Here is a 25,516-nt window from a genome sequence, read left to right on the forward strand (position 1 = left end):
CCATTTGAATTGAATGCTTTAAACTTTAAACTTGATTTAAAATTATGCTGCGCTTTATGCATTCACCCACTGTCATATTTATGTTATTTTCACTTTGCGTTGTATGTAAAATGAGTGTTTCCTTGGCTTTATTGGAAAAATATGATTCCCAATGTACACAAACTTTCCACAACTCCATTTCCCACAACCCTCTGTGCTAGAACTGATTTTGGGCACACTTGTTTACCATTAGGAGGACTATTTGAGCTGCACACTTTTACACACTTGTTTTCCTTGTCTAATGCCTTGTCCAACTCCCCAAACTTGCGGTCTTGGCCACTTGAGAGCGTGTGTGCAAGGCTGTCCCAGATCTTAAAAAAGCCAAAGCTCAGTGCCCTTAACACACATTTAATCCATCTCGAATACCACTCCGAAGCGGCATTCAAGGCTTAGTGTATACCATCATGCTTCAAGTTCTGGAAATAAATCATGAGCCATTTTGCCAAAATTGCGTGAGAGGTCAAGGAAACCTTTGCAATTTAAGTTTAATAATAATAATAATAATAATAATAATAATAATAATAATAATAATAATAATAATAATAATATGATATTAAATATAATTTTCTAGTAAAACAAAGTGCTACATGTTTAATTGCTTCAAAGATTAGTATATTTATTTTGTGCAACATTTGGAACAGCTTTTTGTCACTTAAAAGGATAGTTCACCCAAAAATCAAAATTATTTAATGACTCTCCCTCATGTTGTTCCAAACCCACAAGACCTCCGATCATCTTCTGAACACAGTTTAAGATATTTTAGATTTAGTCCGAGAGCTCTCAGTGCCTCCATTGAAGCTGTGTGTACGGTCTACTGTCCATATCCAGAAAGGGAAGAAAAACATCATCAAAGTAGTCCATGTGACATCAGAGGGTCAGCTAGAATATTTTGAAGCATCGAAAATACATTTTGGTCCAAAAACAGCAAAAACTACGACTTTAACAAACAAAGCAGTTTGTGATATCCGGTTCTTGAACGAGTCACTCGATGTAACTGGATCTTCTTGAACCAGTTCACCAAATCGAACTGATTTGTTTTAAACGGTTCGTGTCTCCAATACGCATTAATCCACAAATGACTCAAGGTGTTAACTTTTTAACGTGGCTCGTTCACAAACCGGATATCACTACACTGCAGTGTTTTGAACTCTCTCTCACAACAGACTCGAAAGAGAAGACAATGCTGAATAAAGTCGTCGTATTTGCTATTTTTGGACCAAAATGCATTTCCGATGCTTCAAAAAATTCTAACTCGAATAAATGTTTCTAACATTTCCTCTTTGGATTTCTCATACAGTGCTTGGCCTTCTAATTTTATTCAGTAAAAGTTTAAATTCCCCTTTTAATGTCCCCTTGGTGCCCTTTTTAGCTCCACTGGCATTGTGATGTGGAAGATCAGTGTAATTATCTCTGAGGTTGCCGTCTCCTCTCAAGCTCCGGCTTGACAGAGCACCTGGCATGGGCTTGGGCCAAAGAAGACTAAAACTGGCTTGAAAAGCATGAAGTTGTCCTGTGGAGACCCAGCAAGTATTCTAGCAGATGGCAAGCACGTCACTAGTGCCAAGTAGTGATCTTAAAGCCAGTGTGAGATAAACACACGAAGAGAAGGGATGTCCGACTCATGATATGACCTCAGCCAACACGTCAGCTCAGCTGTCGATATTTTGAGAAAGCTTTGATCTGTGCATTGGTATTAAAAACAGGACATGAGCGCTAGACAGATTCCTACTGATATGAACAGACACATATGCTCTAAGGTTTAATGCATGCTTGCATCTGTGTTGCACATTTTACAGCAGATATCAGGAGGCTATGCATGACATTTGCATGATTTATTATATTATTTGTTTAAATGCTTGTCAACTTTGGCTTCAGTTAGAATTAATTTATCCTCTTAGCCAAATTCAACCAGCCATGTAATTAGAGTATTGCAGAGGCATTTGTTTAAATGTTCTAGACCATCTAGAATGATTTACTGCATCATGTGAATAGAAAATACTAGAAATATCACTCTAATACTAAGGCCTATTCTTTTGTGAGCTACTGTCCCAAATAATAAAAAATGCACTTCTTTCTTGTTCATCCCTGTCTGGTTTATTTTTTTCTCAGTTTTTTTTTTTTTTTATGCATTTATGATGAACAAATATCCTAAAACTCTGCAGAGCATATAGGAGTTGCTGTGACCAAACACATTAAAATAAATGTTTTGGATTCAGTACAAGTTCAATTATTTTGGCAAGAATTAGTGAACTTAAAATGTATTCAAGCTGATCACAGACCAGTATTGTTCTTCTATGTGTTAAATGTCTTTTAAGCCTTTGAGTATACATTATAGCGAACTACTACTTTATCTAAGCCCCTCTGCATAGTAATATGAATCACTCAGTATAACACAAAACTGAGTATGTCAATCTAATCAAAAACACACATGAAATAATTGCTATGAACAGAATGATTTAAAACACATTTTAAAGAATAAAATTAATATTGAACTTTAACATTATTATTCTTGGGAATTGTGTCAATTGAATCATGAACATTAAATGATTTTAAAACTCAACCAACATAGTCTCACTCCAACTCGTCATATATTGACGCTTGTTCAGTACACCTTGGCATCACTTTTTGATGCTCAAGATACCCCTTTAGTGTCATTTTTCGAAGCACAGTGTCCTCCATAGTTTTTTGCTGTTTGTCTTAATTTAATGTTTTTCATGCATTTGTATTAAATATAATTTTATATACATTTATACTTTTATTAGAGAATGTAACAGCACCCCTACTCTAAACCTAACCACTTCTGAACAATATAAAACACGTAACAGGCAATATAAAACCAGTCACATGTATTTATTGCAAAAAACAACCATAAGCAAACAGTATAAAGAGCGTGACATCACAGGCGGGTGACGTTGTAACACTTAGCCCAGAGGGCTGAGTTACTAAAATTTAAATGGGGTGTGATTTCTCTGTATGGGAGTTAAAAAGTGTTAAAAGAAAAACATAAAACAAAAATATGCTTAATAACAATGGTGTATTTACAGGTTCACATTAAAAGATGTCAAAACATCACTATAAAACTAGATAAACTTAAAAGAATACAGGAATTTTGTCCATACCCTAAAAACAGTCCAAGAATCCCAGTGTGTCGCTGAGTCCCAATGTGAGTGTCCCCCTGTGTACTGTATATACAATCCTAGTTGCTGTAAGTGATCCGGAAAAGTAAGTCCAATGAAAACGAAACTCCACAGTCCAGGTGTGATTGGAAGCTGTGAATGGCTTCCTTGATTGTCAGCCATGATGCTCTTTTCATAACACTCCTGCTTTCATACAACCATACAGTTCTTAAAGACATACACACACTAAAATGGTTAAGAGGCACAAAATGGACATAAAAAACCTGAAAACCAATTAAAACCCCATAATACATCAAATCGCTGTAATAAATAGAGCGATTAAAACATGTCGCTTGTGTGATATTGTCACAATGTAAGCAAACAGGAAGCTATAAAAGCACATGCCGTGCAGCTGGCATTAGTTTCACGTCTTTCAGCAAGTGCTCTGTGTGTGAATGTCCTCAGTTTGTCTTGTGAGTCTTATTTACTGTTGTCTGTCTCAGTAGAGCTCTGAAAACATGTCTAAGAGCAAGGTGAAATCTAAGCATTTAAAAGGTGATCAGTCACCTGACAGAAAGCAGAAGCATTATAATAAAAGAAGCCCCCTATGAGTCCTCTGGTCTTTCCCCGCTGTTGGGAGCCAAGGCTCACTCTACACGGGGTATGGCTGCCTACAAGGCCTTCTTAGCAGGTGAATTCATGCTGGACATCTGCTAGCACGTCCTGATTTTGCCAAGTTTCTATGTGTTCCAAGGTCAACATATTTTGTTGACCCTGGAACAACATTTTACTCCAGAAATATATTCTTAACCATATCCCTACACCTAAACCTAACCTTAACCATGAGTAATCCCTAAAATCAGAGGAAATGATAGATGAATGACACTGATGTACAAGCACCAAACACTGATTTTAAGTGTAAACTGGTTCTTCAAATCTGATTGGTTAATCACAATGTTGTTCCAGGGTCAACAACGATGTTGTCCCAGGAACATGTCTCACTTGGTAAAATCAGGTTCTGCCATCTGCAATGCTGGGGGGGGGGGGTCCACGCCCTCCACCTTTGCAAGATTCTGGACTAGATATGCCAGTTACTCCAGGCACTTCTGTTCCCTCATCCTAAACTGTGCTCTTCAGATACACACTAGGCAGGGATTTGGTAGTCTGGCAGCGTGGGCACCTTGTTCTCCAAAGTGTTTTCGACGCAGCTCAGGTTCCTGAAGAGGAACGTCTCTAGGTTACACATGTAACCATGGTTCCTCGAGGGAACGAGACGCTGCGTGTCGATGCCATACCCCCTGCACCCCTGCCGGCGCTTGCTGGTACTGATGCCAGCTGCACGGCACGTGCTTTTATAGCTCCTGGTCGCTTACGTCACCCCACCCGTGACGTCATGCTCTTCCATAAGACAGATTACACATGATATTGACAGTCGCTCACGCTAAATGCGTTCCCCGTGGCATTTTCGACGCAGCGTCTCGTTCCCTCGAGGAACCATGGTTACATGCGTAACCTAGAGACGTTTTCCTGTTTAACACTGTGAAGCTGCTTTGACACAGCCTATATTGAATACAGCGCTATAGAAATTAAGATGACTTGACATGACTTGATGGTGCTTTAGGAGCTTTGCAGCAAAGTTTCCATTCACTTTCATATTATATTAACTTTTTGAATGACATGAGGATAAATAAATCATGACTGATTTTCCATTTTTGGTGTGAACTGATCTTTTATTGGAAAGTCATGCAAAGTAAAGTACAGGTCTGGAAGTCTTAATTTACAAATGTTTACCATCAGCTTCTTCAGAATAAAGTAAATGTAATGCTGTTTATCTGAGCGGGAGATACTCGGTGAGTCATACAGGCTTGATGTGGGTTCTCTTGGCAGGGCCACAAAGAATAGTGAAGATGTGGCCTACTTGTGCCCATTCAGCCTCTTCTTTATGATGAAGGAGCCATTTTAGATTGCATGTGAGAAAAGCTTGGTGTGCCCAGATAAAACTGACACACACTTGTATGGAACAAGTCAAAAATCAAGAAAAATGGCATCGCTTGTCATTTCAGCAAAGCCCAACATAGATAATTCTTCACATGTAGCAAATATTGTATTTGAGAGAGGCCTGTTCATTTGTTCATTGACAAGGTCCATATTTATTCATTTAATTAATTGAAAAGAAAGAAAATAATGTGGTGCATGCAATTCAGGTCCTAACCCTGATTCAGACCTATATGCGCTGTAATGCAAATTCAAACTGAAAGTACCATTTTCATGTTTCTGAGAGTCTAGTAACAAGATGCAAGAAAATAAAATAAATAAATAAATGATTTTGCAGCTGTATTTATTTACACCTTCATTAAGATGACAATAAAATCTGACTTTAAACAGACAGTTGATTTTGCATTCTTTTTTAAACAAATACGAGTGATGTTTGTGCATGCAAACTTGATGTCATAATTCTTGGATGGTGTGGCTGCTGTGCATGTGCTTGCTCAGGTGCTTTAAAGTGACTTCAATGACTCATCCTCATTAATCTTCATTTGAACCCATACGGATGGGGAATATATATATATATATATATATATATATATATATATATATATAGCATTTTGTTTTTGTGGTACTAAGTTACATTTATGGAATTGTTACAATCCATTTCTTAACCACTTTTAAGCATAGACCTGTCATAAATCTTGAATTTGTAGCACAGGCTTTGGTCACTTTGCAAATGATTGCGAAAGCGAATAAAAAAAAAAAGTTTTATAAATTTACATTTATTACTATTTAAGAAGTTTAAATTTGATATGAAATATATATTTTTCAAAACATGTTTTATTCAAAACTGCAAGTTTTATAATTTTTAGTTTTTCTAATTTAAGTTTTCAAGTTTTGCATGTCAATATCTAAAAAAAAAAAAAAAAAAAAAAAGCTTTCAGTAAGATTGGATGCAAATATTTCATTTCCAATGTGGTTTTTGGCCGTGAAGTGTGACTATTCATTTATTTATTTATGTTTTACATAGTAAAATGTAACATTCATTGTGCTAAACATACCCAAGCATGATTATGAAAACTCTAATCCATGCATGGATGTGACAAACAGCACTCATCAACCTGATACAAATGTGCAAATGGATGAAGATGTGCAGTGTACTGTAAGCATGTGAAGATCTGTCACTGTTGTGGATGTTCTCCTATGTATTTGCTTTTCTCTGAAGTTTTAAGGAATTTACTGTTGTTCACATTTAGGATAAGAATGAAGGAGAACAAAGCAGTTTTTGTAATTCGGGGGCATTGTGTGTTAATATTAACCTCCACTGTTCTCTTACCTTACATTGGTTTATATTATCCACAGAAAGCCGATAACACAGAAGTGATTGTGTCTGGGATTTTATCATCTCTCACACTGTGATCTCCCTGATAAAATGAAATTAAAAATGAATGAATTAATTAATGAATTAATGAATTAATGAATTAATGAAATATTAAAGCATCTGTGGTATAATTAATGTCCACAGCACAAACAGTAATCGTGATACTTAATTTAGAAAACATGACTAATAATCTGCATTGGGTTTAATTCAATTTCTTTATTACAGCAAGTATTGGTTAATAATGGTAAAAAAAAAGAAGAAGAAAAAAAAAGAAAGTTAAGATAGCATTTTTCGCATTCCCATAACCTCAACCATACATATTTTTTCTCCCCAGATAGGAATATCACAAGACGTCTATAAGAGTGTGTTTAATTTGAGCAGGTGATTATCATGTGGCCTGTTTATGGCAATAATCTTCTTAAATTGTTTATTCTGTTTTTACAAATTGAATAAATAAATAAATATTCAAATACTAATTAAAGCAAGCGCCTGTTAGATATTTCAAGAAGAATTATTAAGTAATTTACTCCACAGCAGAATATTTAGAATCATTAAGCCGATTGGTTATTTTTTCTCATAATGGACTGGAAGACATTTACTTGGAAGGGTAAGATGAAAAATCTTGCCGTCACAGTGTTCATATAAAAATATTTGTCTTTCTTTTGTAAAAGGTTAATTGGGTGAAAATTAGACAGCAGCTCCAGAAACAGATAACACCAATAAACTCTTTGCAGCTTCTTCACAGAAAGCTTTGATTCAACAGGCCGGGTTATTTAGTACGTGGAGCGGGTGGCAATTTGGCTCACTGTGACTCTATGCAGGGACTGCTTTGTGGTCTAATACGGTGCTCCTACCTAAGTCACATGGCATGATGGGAGTCACATTGGCAAATACAGAACGCAGTGTGCAGTCAGACCACGTTTTCCTCACGCTGGAGCTGAAATCAAAAGGTTTTCTGTTCTAGATGTTTGTGAGTTGTGAATGGCAACAGTGACTTGACAAAGAGAGACAGACAGACAACTGAGCTGTGCTTGCATTGTTCTGTTTGTTTCTTATTTGTCTCTCCTCCTTTAACCTCAGCAAACATTCACAAGCCGGAGAATTCGACACGTGCATAGCCATGTGTTTGAGTGATGGAAACTTGTGTCTGAGATTATCTGGTAAACTCCTCCTGCCTCACCTCTGTAGTCCTCACGCCAGGGAGCTTTAGCCTTCATTGATTCCCCTCACAGATTTCCATTATTACTCCAACAGCATGCCTAACAGGGCTGTACGAGGAATCGAAACAAATCAAAACAAATGGATCTAGTGTTGAAGTCTCTATTAGCAGCTATGGTGCAGAGTTGTTATCCAACTCTTTTTCCTATGAAATTAATACAACTATAAACATAGCCATTTTTACTTAACATGGTACAATAAGGAATGTGTACAGCAAAGAAGAAGCTTCAACTGAAATAACACACAAGTTGTTTACCCAACTGTCAAGAAAAAGAAAAAGTGTCAATCTGTCAAGATTCTAAAAAGTCTGTCAGAATCACAATTCCACAATATACTGATGGTCAATATTTTATTTCTACTTTTTGGGGTTATATGAATGTATATACACTATATATGTATTTGTTTGTTTATTTATTGTGCTATTTGCTATTGCTGCATTTATTTAATCAAAACTACAGTAAAACAGCAATATTGATATTGTGTTTTCTGTTTTAATATAGTTTTAAAAAATATTAATGTAATTTCAAAGCTGATGACTCTTTGATAAAGACAAAGTTCAAAGTACAGCATTTATAAAAATAAATAAATAATAAAAAAGTAGGCTGTTATATTTTTATTTTTAATGGAAAGGACTTTAAAGGTTCAGAGCTCACTGAGGCTAAAATTGCCCCAGCAATTAATGTTTTCAATTATTAAAATCGCAACTTCATTTAATATATTTTTGAATTGCACATTTTACAGTCACATCTCTTGAAAGAGTTGTGATTCTTCTGAGCTTTGATGGAAAGAAAAATCAGATGTTGTCACACCATGCTTTCTGATTTTTAAGTTTACTGTTCACACTGGCATTCTGAAAGTGTTGACATTTTTTATACAATTCCTATTTTAATTGGATTTCCAACCCCATCCGAATGCCGTTTGGAACAATTTTGTTAGGATTTTAGTGTTCATTTAATTACACTGAAGCTGTTTGTGGTTTGTTAATCATGCAAGGCCAGGTTCAGGGTCAGAGTCAGGTCAGGTCTTTAATTAAATTAACTCTGTTCTGCAACACTCCCAGGTGTACGGCTCATGTCACACTGATGTTTAGCGTTCTCAGATGTCCTTGCAATATGTGCAAACTCATCTGAGTTCAGTTTGATACAAGCCAGTAGTGCAGTTTGCTTATAATATGCATTGCAGACACTAAAGCTCAAAGGTCTAAAGATTTAATTGCTCCACACATAATTATATTTCATGGTTAAAAAATAAATAAATAAAAATACATAAAAATGTATGCATGTGTAAGTTAACAGGGCCTCAAAATCAAAGGGTAAATTGCATTAGTTGTTTTTGTGAATATCAAATTATTTTGAATACAAATATTGTTGTAGTTTCTTGTGCTTTTTGTGTGAGGAAAATTATAATATAAATAGCTATGTCGCTTCCCATGTAAAGTATTAAAAATCAGTTACTCAGTAAAATGCCTGATAAGGTCCAGTAAATGCAACCATATGTTTGTAACCTCAAGGTAGTCAAGGCAGCTCACTTTGTGTTTGCACTCTTGTACAGCATTAACATTTCATCAATGTATTTACTGAAGCAGGATTATTATTATTTTTTTCTTTTGTGAGAATTTAAAAGCTTTAAAAATAAATTGGAAAGCAAACCAAACTAAAATCAACTGCCAGTGTGCGCATATCTCCATTTCAGACAGGACCACTTTGGCAAGTTACTTGAGTTTATTGAACACAATTTATCTTTGGCGGAATGGTTCCTTATGGGGGTTCTTGCTCCCAAATTAATTGAACACACAAGAGCTTAAACATTTACCCCCGCGGAACCATCAGCTTGGAAAGACATAATAATTAAGACACTTAATAATTGTCTTTAAATGCAAACAGTGATAATCATGTAGATGTGGCAGTGGGACGTCTATCCTGTAGCTTGGTTATAAAGATGAGTGTTTCTCAGCAGTGAGGTCCATGCCAACCAGGACTTGAAAACCTAGGTGATCTGAAACAAAGAGACAACAACCAGAAGGTGCACGGTAATATGCTCATTCGAGCCATTTGAGCATACTTAACAAGCAGTGGTGCCACGTATATATATGCCCCGTGTCTAATAGGAGAATGGTAGTGATTGGAGCCATTTGACAGCTGACCGCAGCTGGTCGCAGTCTGTGCCTCCGTGGCCTGACTGAACTAACCCTGTGCTCGATTTCTGTGAGCATCCAAAATTGGCTCGTGCATGGCATTCGAAGGCACTGCTATTTTGCTGGTCTACCTCAGGTGTTGAATAATACATTGCATTTAATTTTCACCACACCAGGTGAACCGAAATATTTGAACATCAAGGCCGAGCAAATAAATGTTATTGCAATCGTGGGTTCCGCTTTTTTTGTGTGATCATGCTCTGAAAGTGGTTTGTTTGAACAAAGCTCTTTTCATTCTGGATTCACTTTTTGAAGAAAGCTCTCTAGACCCATGGTGTGTTCATAGATGGACATTTGCTGTTTGATTGAAGGGTTTAGAACACGTCAGAACACTGATAGAAGGACCGTTTCGATCCATCCACTGCTTGCAGCGAGGGTTCGGAATCTAATTGTATAGTCACGGATGGCATATTCGCTTGCCATAGTTGGAAGATCTAATAGTGCACGGAGATCGTCAAGGTAGTTTTGCCAAACACCTTGTGGAAATTATAAACAAAGGCATCATAGGTGAGCACTAGGGGACTGCCCGAATTCCAGAAAACCTCAGCCCATTGCAGTGCCCTTCAGATGCTCATGGCCTGACCGGAGGAGGCTGAAGGGATTCGCTGGGTGCTTGAATCAATTCGATGAAGGAATCTATGGTGAGTGGTCTCTGTGCCTCCATAGCAAGGTTCAATCCGTTAATTTCCTTCTGTTTTCTGGACTGGTCTTATGTCACGGCTGGATAGAGAGGCATACACAGGAAGAATGATTCAGAGCTTCTTTATTAACACAGACTGAAGAACTACTTCAAACGGTAAGTTTTAGCACTTGAAAACTGGAGAGAAACTGTTCTTATCTTAATCCTCTTTAGAAAGATCCAGTAATATAGCAGGAGACACTGTGTGGAGAGACATGTAGTGAGGTATGCAACCCTGAGGCCAGTCAGTGAGACGGTGTGATTGATGTGGCTGGTGAATCTGTGACAATTATTAAGCTTGGAAGAGCCAGGACAGAACTCTGATTGTATTTGACTAAGAGAAGAAAGTCGGCTTGAGGGTGAGTAAATCATGGGCTAATTAAAATTTTTGGGTGAACAATCCCTTTAAAGAACAAATCTCTGTAAATGGCATTTCCAACCCTAATGATTTATTTTTTCATTATAATTTGCATCAATAAAAACACATTTAATAAAAACATGGCAAAATTCATGAACATTTCGTTTAACGAATTTTAACCGTAACCACGTGGCCATTGATGTTCATGCCCAGATCTTCCTCATGAAAGTGAAGAGTGTATGATCGCTATCTGTGATGATGTGTACGATGTCCATGATGACAATCTGTAGTGTCATGAAAAGATATTCTTCCTCAGGCATACAGTTGCACATACTCCTCACACTTCAGTTCGAGGACCAAATCTCACTATTAACTATCAACTATGACTTCTGCATCAATACATTCCTAATTTTCTGCTTATTAATAATTAGTAAAGTAGTTGTTAGTTTAGGTGTGGTGTGGATTAAGGGATATAAAATATGATCAAGCCGAATAAGACATTAATATGTGCTTTATATGTACTAAACAAACAATATGCTAGTAATATGCATGTTAGTTAAACTGTCATTTTAAAGGCATTGTTAATGTATTTGTGAACGGTGAATAGTTATGGTATGTATGGGTAACTAACTAACTGGTTTGTATGAAAACCAACAAAAAAGACTAAAGTTATATGAAAGTGTACTGTGTAAGCTATGTACTTTGCAGCAGATTCTATAATGTGTGTGTGGCCTTAGTGAGGATACATAGGTGCAATCTGTACAGCTCCGAATGAATGGAAAACTGAAATAGCTGCTGAGTTCATTTATATTTGAAAAGATGCTTGAAGGTACAGCGGGGCTGAATCCTGAAGGAAGTTACCCTCAAGTATTCTGTTCATATAGGCTGAGCTGATGATAGACACTGGCAATGTGTGACTAAAACATGACACAGAACTGTGTGCATTTAAATTCCTTTTAAGCTGTCAAAAAGCCTTGCTACTTAAAAGAGAGTTTTAAGACTTTTACCTTTAAGGTCATAACATGCTAGTGTTTCAGTTTAAACTGCAGACAATAGACAGTGTAAGACATAACAATAAGGTTTCACTTGTTAACATTAGCAATACATTATTTACCATGAACTAATAATCAACAATATTTCTACAGCATTTATGGGAACACTCTGCAGTAAGGTTTAGTTTGTTAACTATATTTCATGCATTAACATTAACAATGATCAATAAATTGTTACAGTATTTATTAATATTTGTTAATAATAATACAACTGGTCAATGTTATAGTGTTACATTACATTAATGTAACATTAAGTTAATTAATAGTGTTCAGAGTGACAGAGACATGAGATGTGTAGATCCATTTGCAAAGCTTAATTCTTAAACAGGGTCGAAACAGGCAAAGGTCAGACAATGGCACACATAAGCCACGTTTCCACCGCTGGAACTTTACCCAGGAACTAGGGATTTTGGCCTGGTACTTGGTGTGTTCCACTGGAGGAACCAGGAACTAAATAAAGTTCTGGGTAACAATGTGCCCCTCAGAAAGTCCCTGTTGACGAGGTGGTACTTGTTCAAAGTTCTGGATGTGTGCCGCTGGCTCTGATGTCTCTTTAGTGGTTAAACATCATTCATTTTGGGTAAATCTAACAGGTAATCTTTGGTCTGTATTCAATTTATCTATATATTAAAATTAAATAAAAACAGGCACATTTATATAATATTTTGTTTCATTGTAATGACTGTATACATACACACATTTCCCTGAACCAAGTACATTGCTCCAGCTATTATTATGTTCAAATGAAAACGAAAGGAGGTAGTTGTATTTCATATCCTATTTCGTTTAATTGTAAATATACAGACAGGAAAATTGCAGTAGCCCAGGCACGCTGACTGATGTTATCAAGTACGCTACTGTTTGCAGAATTACCAGATTTGTGTCGTCGCAGACATCACACTCCTGAGTCGAATGCGCAAAGTCTGAAATACCAAGGATGCAAGTCCAAAATCAGCGTACTTTGTATTGCGAAACGCACACAGACCACGTCACCAGACTAGTTTGCCTAATCTTCCTGGTACTTTAGACCACGGTGGAAACACAGAAAGTAACAGGTCTGGGGTGGGGGAAAGTTCCTGGTACAAATGTTCTGGGTAATTTCAGTGGAAATGTGGCAATAGGTATATCGAGGGCAATACAGTGAGTAATCCAAAGGGGGATCGACAGCTAACAATATCCAGAGGACTTGACAAGAGTATTAATCCGACAGCATGAGCAATAGTCCAGCTATTAAACAGCAAGGCAAAGGGTAATTCCAAAAAAAGCTATAAACCTCAGGGCAGGCAGTGATCAGACAAAACTAGAAAGCATGCAAGGATCAGGACACGAGTAAACATACTAAGAACAAGGCTAAACTAGTTTCAGGAATTTAGAATGGGTCCGTAAAGTAGCAAGCACACAATGAGCAATAAACACTAAACTGTGTGTGATTGGTTTCAGGTGAGCTTGTGATTAGTGCAATGGAGCATGGGAAATGTAGTCCAGAGTGATGTGTTGTGTGAGAGTCAATATAATGGAAGGGTGACCTTTGGTGGCAAGAGAATGGAAGTTCAAAGTGAAACTACTTTGTTTGGCCTTTCAAAATAAATCAGTGGTTAAGATGGATGTACAACACTGTTCCAGAACAGTTCAACCCAAATATTAAAATGTGTCAAGCACATTTTACGAAGAATGAGGACTGTTCCCTGTGAGTAGCATACAATGCTTCTGTGTTAAAAGGCTCTTTCTATAAAGTGAGCCTGTAAGTACGTTTTCATATTTAAAGAATTTGCCACTGATGATTCAAACGTGAGTTTTGAGAAGTGTAGAGTAAAGCTTGTTTGTTGTTTCTCTGATCACAAATGCAGACATGGTTTTATGTTTTGCCCAACACTCATACAAAAGTTAGCAGAAGCTAGAAATTACTGTTTATACAATTTTTAATCCATCCATCTTGTTACTCCAATTAAAAAACTCAACATCCTATTTTTTTTTATTTTTTTACCAATTCAGTTAACTCGTTAGTTAAAAGGCTGACACTCCTCCTATATATAAAACATAAATACATTTAAAAAAAGTAATTTTGCCCAACTTTTGTCTACAAATAATCATTGACATTGCCTAATATGATTTTGAGTTCTCAGATTCAGTATTACATTTTATTATTTCCCAATCATTTCTTTATCGGTGTATTGATATTTTCAATTGTGGGAAGTGAGAATTTGAGTGTAGCACATTTTTTTTCTCTTATTTATTTATTTATTTATTTATTTATATAACATCAGATTCAGACCAGCAATATCGGCTGTGTATGTGGGTGGCTGAATGTGTGAGGCTGGCTTGAGGACATGGATTTCTTTGACATTCAGAAAAGGAAGATTACACAAGAAAATAAAAGCATCATAAACTGAGAACCTGACAGCTTTTGGAGTTTTGTACAGTATTTATTGAGGGTTCATAGATTTTCAAAGATTATAACAAGAATTGTTCCTGTCAGTCCATATGCATCTGCTGACCCTCTTGGCGTCAGAGAGGGTGTGCTGTTTTCTGATGTTGTGAGATATATACGCCTCCTCTGTGAACAGAAGCTAAGGCTTAATCTGTGAACATGTGCAAAAACACACTCTCAGTTTGCCATCTTTACTCCGTCATTCCTAAATGACTTTCTGCTTTTGTTGGAGTATTACAAATATATAAAAATCAATTAAATAAAAAGTAAAATAAAAGAATGAGAGGCACAAACCAAAAGCGAAGCAGTTACCAAGCACTTGCATTTTATCTACTTCTCAGAAACTAGTAATAAACCATTTAAATTGTTTCTGCGTCCCTGTCTCCCACACACGAATACAATAATACAGAATGATCTGTTAAAACAGCTAAAAAGGCCTAATATTGGCATCCAGTCATTTTTAGGACCTGAGCTGGAAAATACAATTACAAAATAAAACAAATGGGGGAAAAAAATAGAAACCATTGTAGAACTTTTAGAATGGCAGTGTATTTTAGATTAAACAGAACGAGAAGGTATTTACTTATAATGAGAACATTCTTTCCCTTATAGACTATATGCAAGCATAAATAATAATAATAATAATAATAATAATAATAACAAGTGTTTACTAAGGAGAGCAAGTGGCAAGTTTTTAATTATGTACATTATAGATTTGTCACCAAGTATTTTTCATTAACATTGCTTTGTAGTAATCTTTGCTTTAACGAGTAAAGTACAAACCAGAAAGTTTAGAAATATTACATTACACACTGTTAGAAAGTATTTTGTATTTACACGAACACCCGGCTCCAATTGGATGTTTAGTACCTTAATTGATATTTACATCTAGAATGTTTTTTTTTTTTTTTTGGAATTCAGTAAAATAAGCCCTAATGCCCAAGTTCTCCGTACATCATTTCCATAAACAATGTACAGTATATCATCAAGATATCTTCTAGAGATAAGATGAAATCAAACAAATCAGATTCTGAAAACTTTTTTTGCAACAATTTGCAAAGGATGAAGAAAAACATTTCTGCACATATGAATACATGTGAATGAAATGAATTGATTTGATAATTTGTAATTAAAATTGCGCAAATAATTGTGACAATAAATGCACAGCAGAAAATATCACATTGTTACACTTAATTGTTACATAATCACCATCATTATGAATTTACAATCACTATTAATAACCTGTTCAACTGTCCACAGGCTGGTAATTCAATGCATTCACACATTTCTGATCCTTGAGTCCAGAAGCTATGCTTTTCATGATAACATGTTTTATCTCTTCATATAGTGAAATACTACTAATTTATGTCTAGTTCCTTCTGTTGAATCGATTTAGCTATATAGAATATGAAAATATTGTTTTGAATGATTGGTACCAGTATTGCATGCAGATGTGAGGGATGCATGATTAAACATGAGTAATAAATAATGCTGCTTGATTTCTGTCATTCTTTCAAGTCCACAGTTTCCTGGTTATGAATAATGTCTCAAAAGATCATTTCATATTTAGTTATTACTGACCATTGAAGGAGATGGTAGATAAGATGCTAAAATCAATGTACAGTAAATCATTACTTCCTTGAGCTCGTAACTTATTCTGCTGTTTAAACCCTGTTGTCTTTTCATCTAAAAATAAAAGTACAGAAAACATAGATTCTTGATATATTGAGATATAAAATGCCAAACTACAAATACATCTCGGTGAGCATGATACGTAATGTTTTTTTTTTTCTCTGTGACTGATGATAAAAACACAATTGCTGACTTTGATGGAAAATGTCTCACATGCAGATCCATCAGGATTACACAAATTAATAATACATGATTATGACAGATCCACTATACCATATACTGTATATAAAAAAAAGAAAGAAAGAAAATAATAATTATTCAGTTCTTCATGTAATGAAAAGTAAATGTATAAATAAAGATGTGTACAAACCCTTCTTATGTAAATCTGGTCAGTATTGTGCTTTTATATTTCTTCAAGCATTGTAAAGCTAACCTATTTCCCAATGCCCTTCTCACTGGTGGAGGATGCGTAGCTCTGACCGACTCTTTTAGATGCATTTCATCATGTTTCTTGGTAAGATTGCAATATTGGTTCTGCACCACAAGACCCTCCACCATCTCAATAATTCACTGTTTTCAGTTAATATCATATGTAAACACAGAGCTACTCTCTTCTTCTGAATACAAAGAGCATGTTTAACAATCCTATACAAGATATATTTACAGTACACAAAGGAATGACTTCATTTTTGTTTACTCTTTTTCTTTGAGGAAGTTTCCTTAAGTGCTGGCTTTTTCAAACAAAATCAGTGTGAAAATGAGCAATGCTTCAATATGTGTAAAGCGCCTATGTCAAGAAAGAATAGAGTTGAATCTTAGTCTCAGCCTTAGACTGCATACAGACGCCACAGACTGCTTGAAGAAGTGTTATCAGATTATACTAGAGAAGGAGAAATACTTGTGAAAAAGACATCATCTAGACATCTTCCAGTGTAACTGTATCATCTGCTTGGATTGTGTGTGTGTGTGTGTGTGTGTGTGTTATTTGTAAAAATAATGTGTTATTGGAGAGTTGAAAGTTCTGATCACATTGCTGATTGCAATCTCTGTTAATTTCTTCAATGTTTCCGTACAACAGTCCAAAGAATCATCTGTGCTGTTTATGTCAGATTTACCTCCGAAATGTTACACAATGATCAAGAAAACTGTCTGTCATCCTCACATGTCATGCTTGGACAAAATTAACTTTGTGGACCACATGGTTAGTAGCCTGAATACCAACCTGTTCTCACACACAAAACAAATAAATAAATAAAAATAATAATAATAAAAGTACAATAGATACAAAAAAGATTAATATATACAATGTACTTATTATATACATACATGTATATATCCAAATGTATGTAGAGACATTTATAATTTCTGTAGTTGCATAATATAATTAAGCCACTCACCCAAAAATCAAACCCTCCCACCAAACCTGTCCCTTACATTAATAGTATCCCGCATCAATAGCAGCAAATGTGTTTTGCTATACAAACATGTACACAATAAGCACATTGTATCAATAAATAAAATAAATTGTAACAATAGATAATTTTTAGTGGTAAGTAGGTAAATATTATTTAAAGACACCTCATATAAAGTAGGACCCAAATCGATTATGCATTTAAAACTTGGCATACATCTGTAAAAGTAGAAATTAATTGTATATATATTTATAAGTTTATAATTACAATAAATGGTAATAATTAGGTACTAACAATGAACCGACCCCTAAACCTAACCTGAATCCACCCAGCTACCTTATACTACCAATAATTTCTTGGGTAAGTACAGTAATGTAAAATAAAGTATTTAACCATAATTTGGGTTTTCAACTGAAAATAATATTAATTATAATAAAATATTTATGTCATAAAAATGCACCAAAATGTAATTTCATAACAATGTATTTTCCATCACAGGTTTCTCATTAAAATCAATGGTGTTCCTACAGTAGTTTGTCTATGTAGTGATGGCATTGGGAACCGTTAGTGTTTTAATAGTGATGTTCAGGGCGCTTGACCATGAGTCTGTTTTTGGGCAGGAGTGAGGATAGGATGACGCTACACACAAGATGTCAAACTTTGGCCGGTCAGCATTCGGCTAGCCCACGCTGGTAGATGTAACTATATCGTTTTATAGACAAATGCATATTTCTCAATTGAGGGCTATTAGAAATGAAGGAAATAATCTTATGAAATGTCAAATATTTGTTTTGCAAGTGCCATGTTCTTTAATTTATTTTGCCCTTGTCTGTTGCCATTCATGTCACAGCGCAGGATTTTCGCTGCTTATCGAAGCGCTTTACAACAGAATGTTAATCATTCGCATGGCATTTACAGCTCAAGTGCTCATGGGAATGCTAAGATGAGTGGGAATGCTAACGGACAGATTAGCTGAATAACAAATTAAATTCATGAGTACTATAAAGAAACTGATTTTGTGTTATTAGTATTAATGTCTTTAATTTCCATGGCACGCTAGATATCGAAATTAAACTCGATACAAGCATAGTGGAAATATAAAGTCGGTTAAGGTGAGAATAAAATTTAGAGGATTTGAGTGATAAGTTTTATCAAAATATATGAAGTTACATAAAAGTGTATAATAAATTGTCTTGGATAAATAAACTATCATCTGTGAGTAGAGAAGTAGAAAATGTTAGAATTATTCATAATGTATCTTCACTCAATAGACTGTGAAAAAAAAATAAACATTACAAATAAATATAGGTATATAAATATTAAATTACCAAGCGCTGCTCTTTTTAGAAATGTTTAAAAGGTGGAAGAACTCTAGACATCCACTTTTCGTCTTTAGACTTCGATATTTCTGCTTGTATAAAGATAATTTTCGGCAGTAACTGTTTTGATAATTTTGCAACAAAACAATGCATCTTGCTCTAAAAGAAATCCTAAAAGAAATAAATAAATCTAGCAAAGGAAACTCTGAACAACACCTTCAAACGCATTAAAAACTACTGAATTTTAGAGCAGGCACCATTTGTTCTTAACCTCTTTAGAGGATCGGTGTCAGCCAGCAATTAAGGTGAACCCAGGGTCAAAGAGAATTAGTCCTGATTTGAATTTGTCAACACACTGTACTGTAAGTCCTGCTTGTATTGCGAAATCAGACGGAAGAGTATACTGACATAAAAATAAGTGGCGCTTCTCGGACAGCCCCGATATCCAGTTAGTTGATATAATAAAGCCAATAGACGACGTTGAAGAAGGAAAATACGGTGGGGAAGATCATTCTCGACCACTTGTCGATTGAATTGACGTCAGTTAAGTCAGGGATGTTGATTTTAAGCTGTGAAGTGCGCCGTCGTAGTCGGCTCTTCTTCTGAGCCACGTGAGGTTCCAGCGCATTGTGTCCAAAGTTGTGTCTGGTCAGGCCGGCTTTGCGATACTGCAGCGAGGAGCTGTCAAAGGCCAGCATGGTTGCACGGGGGTCGCCCAAACTCAGGGTCAGCTCCGATGTGCCCATTTCATTCTTGATCTCCAGAGGACTGAGAAGGATGTTTTCATGGGGGTCCATCTAAGACATAAAGACCCATCAGTAGGTTAGTACTGATAACAGACTTGTTATTTGTAACTTTCTTGTATTGATGATTTCAGTAGTCAGAACAATTACTGATTCTTATAGTCAACTTCTTTTGCTTGCGTTTTTTTTTTTTTTTTTTTTTGTTACCACACAACCAAAATATTGAAGCGTATTTCCGTTACTGAACACAAATTTGAAGAAAGGTAAGTGTAACTTATTTTCTAGTAATTCCAACTTTTTTTTCTCAGTATCATAATTTTATGATATACAGTACACTCAATTTACAGTTGTGAGAAATACAGTCAGAATTGCAAAATATATACTGGCAATTCTGACTTTGGTAACACTTAATAACTGCACACTCTGAATCATAAGGTAAGCATTAGTAAACAGTCAGTTTATCCTTTATAAAGCATTGTCCCAACATTAATAGTCATGAGTAAGCAGTTTATACAGTAAATACATCTATAAATGCACTGTTCTTGATTTATAAGCATATCTATTACAAATACGAATCTATTTAAATGATGTTATCTTCTTAACAAAAAAACAAAACAAAACAAAAAACACAGAGGGATATAAAACTCAGAAATATTTATTTCAAAAAGCAAAAAAAGCAACAACAAAAAAAATATACAACTGTACACTTTTTGAAAATTCAGAGGTTCATTTTTCAGGTTTATCTCCTTTGTAAATGATTTACAAGTTATAAACACACCTAACTTTAGATGAGCTCACAAAAATCGGACTAAATCATGAATTACAGCAGGAATATGTGTTAATAAAGCAGTTATTAACACACTGAGCAACTTTTATGATGTGTCTAAAATATAAGATTTACATATGTACATTTAAATAGATTATTAATCACTTACTTATACTTTCTTGATGATCTTATGAATCACTGACAACTCCTAAATAACTGGTGTGCAAATAACATAATAATTTAGAAATTATAAATTGATCATTAATACAGTATGAAAATATAATTAATAAACATTATAATATAATAATATTATGTTATATATTATAATAATAATATTATTATATGCTCAAGAACAAAACATGTATAGGTGTATTTATAAAATGCTTACTAATAGCTATCAGTGTTGTAACAATGCTTTATAAAGGATGAATTGACTTTTTACTAATGCTTAACTAATGATTCGTAGTGTGCAGTTATTATAAAGTGTTACTCTGACTTCTTTTCTCAGAATTGTGAGATATAAACTTGCAATTGTGAGTTATAAAGTCTAATTATCTTTTTTTTTTTTTTTTACAATTGCGAGTTTATATCACACATTTCTGACTTTATAACTTACAGTTATAAGTGTTTATCTTACAAAAAGTCAGAATTGTGAGCTTAAACATTGCAATTAACTTTTTTATTATTTTTATTATTTAGTGGCAAAAACAAACATCCATACCAATAAAACTAGTCACAATTATATAACAACATATTCAAATGCTGTCTTACCAATTGCTTTTCAAGAATTATGATTTAAACTTCAGGACAGTATTTAACACTTACTGAGACAAACCAACACAGTTCCAGTAACACACAGTCTGATGGAAATGGGTCGGTGCACATGGAGATGTAAAGCAAAGTAAGGTAAGGCATGGTGGTACACATGATGGTATTTATGCTATTTATTGCTAGAAAATTGTAACCTTTTCATGAAAAATAATCGGGCATCTCTTAATCTCTTAGATGCTGAACCAAATTGTGGAAAAATCTAACAAACATACAAAAAAAAGCAAAACTGATCTCCATCAAAAAAAAAAAAAAAAAAAAAAAAAATGTTTTTAATAGTATTTAAAATAAAAAATATATATTTCAAAAGAGAGGAAAGGAGAGGTGATGATGGCTATGGGGAATAAAATTGTGCACTTAAATGAATAATAAAAAAAATAAAAACAAAACCTAAATCTGTCTTGATTTAATCACCCTCATGTAATTTTAAACCTTTCTTTTTTTACAAGAAAAAAAAAAGAAAGAAAGAGAGAAAGTAGACAAGCTCCAACAGAAAAAAAAGTACATTGTCTGTGTGACTTGTGTAAAGTCATCTGAATCCATACATAATAGTTTTTGCGACTGATAGACCTTCCCTTAAGAAGAAAGTCATTAGACAGCATGAGAGCAATGCAATGAGGACAGAATTCTCTATTTGGGTCAAGAGAAAGACGAAATAAGGAATTGCACCAAAATAAATAAATAAATAAATAAAGTTGCAGCATTGTATGCCATTACTCTCTTGATGAACTTTTTCAGTACCTTATTTTTTGAATCGCCTAGTCCTAATGCTGCATCATCCACAAAGATGGGTTCCCACATGGAGTCATGCGCGTCAATATCCCTCTGTTTCATTCTGGCATATAGAGCATCGTCTCTCTGAACTACATTTCCCACCAACCACTGAAAGCATACAAAATCATTGCTGTCAAAGCAGTCACTTCAAGAAAGCTGGTGAAACTTACATATTGGGCTCCTTTATGAGTGTGAGGCAATGCTGGCATTTTGTGGATTATGCCTCAAAGAAAAGCGCTGCCCTAAATTCAGAATACATCTGAGCACCAGAAAAACACCTTCAGAATTTCAACAAATAAAAAGTCTTGACCAGTTCTATAAGTGCTGTTATTATTTGAAGAAAGAAAGAAAGATCTATTCTAATAAGGTCTCTGAAATCCAGGGGAAAACAACTCTAGATGCCAATAATAAAAAGCCTAATATCAAATCCCTAAGTCTGGTGTTATAATTATATAAATTATATAAACAACTAAACATTAGTTTATCCTCTAACTACAGTAAGCCAGCACTACTCTGAAATAAGCACTCAGCGTTTACTGAAATAATGATAGACGAGGACCAGAAATACATAAAATAAAAGCACTCTTAAAAAGCTTGAGTGCTGTTTTTCTGCTTCTTCTAAACTGTTTTTCAAGCATCTGTCCCATTTATCATACAGAGGCAAGCATGTGTTTGTGAACCCTTTGAAATACTTGGGTTTCTACATCGATTGTTTATAATGAAAAATGTGGTCTGGCCTTAATTTAACCAATAATTATAAATAAACAACTTCACTAATCCAATAATGCACAAACAAGTTTTTTTTTTAATTTTTTTTATTATTATTAATTGTAAATTGCCTTTTTTGGAAGAGAGGGCGAGGTGAGCAGAACTTATTAGCATTTAAAGAGACGCACACCAAAACAGCTCGCTGTGAAGTGTTTTTTTTTTTAACAAGGTAAAAACGGTGTGGTTTTACATGACCATTGAGCAATTTTTTACTAAAGTATGTTATAGACTTTTCATGAAGACCCTAAATAATCATCCTTGTGGAAAATGGTTTTCCGATATCACAAACACTCATACACACAAAAAAAAACAAGTGAAACTTTCATACGATGTCCCCTTGACTCAAGTCAATGTCTTGATGCACTTCTGAACTCCTTCTTCCTTTAATTATTGCAAAGTGTCCCAAGTCAACACAGCAGCACTAAACCATGATGACCCTTGCACCAGTCCTCACAGCTGAGATGAGCTTTTAGAGTTCCTCTTTTTCAGCTCTGATTTCCCATGTGTTGTCCTTTCGCGAACACCATTCATGTTCAGTGTTTTTCTTACAGTGGACATAAGAACAAAGACTTTTTTCAAAATTAGTAGATTTTTCTGGATGTGTTTTCTAGCCTTTTCCAGCTTTGTGCATCACTGTAATGGGTTTTAAGGGCCTGTCAAAGCTTTTGGCATTGTGTCACATTAACTCTCTCCTAGAGCGGATCTGTCAGTAACCAGGCTTTGTGTGCCAGTTATTTACAACAGGCTTCCTAATCGACTCCAATTAGCTTTTGGAGAAGTTTCTTGGTCAATGGTCTCTTAGTGTCGAACAGTTTGAAAAGTTTAACTGTTTGTGTGTTTCTTTTAAAATTGGAATACAATTTGTTTATATTTATGACTTGTTGTTAATGTGTCTATAATTATAATTTTATGAGTAAGCAATGCAGAAATCCAGGTAAAATATTTAGGGTTCACAAACGTATTCGTGTCACTGTATATTTATCTTGTTATTAAGATGTTTTAGATCTGTTGTCACCTCATGATACTCATGCCATATACTGATATAATGGTGGTAGATTTATATGCCTTTAGTTGAAACAAAAAGATAAGCAAGAGGCTTGACTGACAGTAAAGATTATAAACACAAACTACCTCAACCCTGACATAAGCCCACATCTGATGTTTGCAACAGCCGAACAACCTTGATATCTGACTGAAGTCATGAGATAACTTCTAGGTTAAGAAACAACCATGGCTTCCACTGTCAAACAAACATACTACTCTAATGTACAGTTTTTATAAGGCATGTTAGTTACAATCATGTCAGACATTGAAATTGCAGTGAAGATATGAACACAGACTAGACAGAACAATCAAAAGCTCCATGCACAAGTACAGGGCACTGACACTGACATCGATTTGTAACGACAAAACCACCTGAAATCATTCATTTAAAATCATCATCAGTGATTTTAGCTTCAGTTTGATACAATTCAGCTGTGATCCAATGTAATTTAATTATTGTATTTGTGAACACCCTTTAACATAGAAAGCACAATAGTTTGAAAAAAAAATATTCTGAGAAGACCTGAAGAGCCACTTTAAAATAATAATAATAATATACTATTTTGCTAACAAAACAAGGTCCCGATAACTAATGGACAATGCATTTGTTCATGAATTGTTTAATAATACAACCCTTAATTGTTAGTTTAAGTTAGTGTTAGTCCATTAAATAATATTAACAGATTAATTTAATTAAGGTTCATTAGTAAACATTAGTTGAGTACATGAACTAAGAATGACCAATACTTCTACAGAATTTATTAATCTTAATTAATGGTAATTTTAACATTCACTAATGCATTATTAAAATCAAAAGTTGTGCTTGTTAACATTTGTAAATGCAGTGTAAATTAACATGAACTAACACTGATCGACTGTATTTTCATTAACAAAGATGAATAAATACTGTAATAAATGTATTGTTCATTGTCCATTCATGTTAGGTAACACATGAACTAATATTAACCATGGAACCTTGGAAGTGTTACATATTAAATGAAAATAAAAAGTTATAACTTCATTATTAAATGTAAAACCGTCAAATCAAGCCTAATGCGTGGCAAAAAGGCATTGTTTCTCTTGGTAGCACTAATTCGAAACAAAATGCTTGTAAAGTGTTATCACTATTTTTATAATTTGCCTTTTTATAACTGCGTGAGTTGCTGTGCAGCTATTATAAACTGTGGTAGTGTGTGAATTCCAAACATACTTTGTTAGGGTCCATCCTAATTTTTTCATTGTTGGCTGTGGAGGCTTTCTCTGCAGCTCTCTTCTGCCGCTGTGGTCCTCTGCCAAAGAAGATGTAGTTGACCAGCGCATACTCCAGCAGAGCCAGGAAGACGAAGACGAAACAACCCATCAGGTACATGTCAATGGCTTTGACATATGGGATCTTTGGAAGCGTCTCCCGCAAATGTGTGTTGATGGTGGTCATGGTCAGCACAGTGGTGATACCTGCGGTCAAGAGAGATTCATTGTTAAACATGCAAATGACAAGAAATGAAAAAACTCTTTTATTTACAAAGACTGACTGTTTGATCTCTTTCTGGCTAACACTTTTAGACATTCAACTAACTATAAGTAACTTTGCAAATACGTCAACTAACAGTCATTAGAGTATTAGTAGTCTGTCTGCTTAATATATGCGCACACTTTGGGCCCTATTTTAATGATATAAGTACTTGCCAAATTTTGCCATTAATTTTAATAATCATCTAATGAGATTTCTGAATGCACAAGCGGTCTGACAATAGCAACACAGAGAGATCTGCTTAT

General features: G+C 34.8%; 1 protein-coding gene across 2 annotated transcripts in view; it reads right to left on the reverse strand.

Moving 5' to 3' along the window:
* Positions 1-14,428: 14,428 nt before the first annotated feature.
* Positions 14,429-25,516, reverse strand: part of LOC127941325 (gamma-aminobutyric acid receptor subunit beta-2-like) — a 69,838-nt gene continuing 58,750 nt past the window's right edge. Inside the window, exons 8-10 of one of the 2 annotated variants that reach the window (XM_052536271.1) lie at positions 24,951-25,195; positions 21,896-22,036; positions 14,429-19,614 (exon numbers count right to left, since the gene is read on the reverse strand). In XM_052536271.1, the coding sequence (XP_052392231.1) occupies positions 19,267-19,614; positions 21,896-22,036; positions 24,951-25,195 (734 nt within the window). In that variant the 3' untranslated portion in view covers positions 14,429-19,266. The remainder of the gene's footprint in view (positions 19,615-21,895; positions 22,037-24,950; positions 25,196-25,516) is intronic. The other variant, XM_052536272.1, reaches the window with a different exon arrangement.

The sequence above is a fragment of the Carassius gibelio genome, chromosome A21 (assembly GCF_023724105.1).
Source record: "Carassius gibelio isolate Cgi1373 ecotype wild population from Czech Republic chromosome A21, carGib1.2-hapl.c, whole genome shotgun sequence".
NCBI classification, from domain to species: Eukaryota; Metazoa; Chordata; class Actinopteri; order Cypriniformes; family Cyprinidae; genus Carassius; species Carassius gibelio.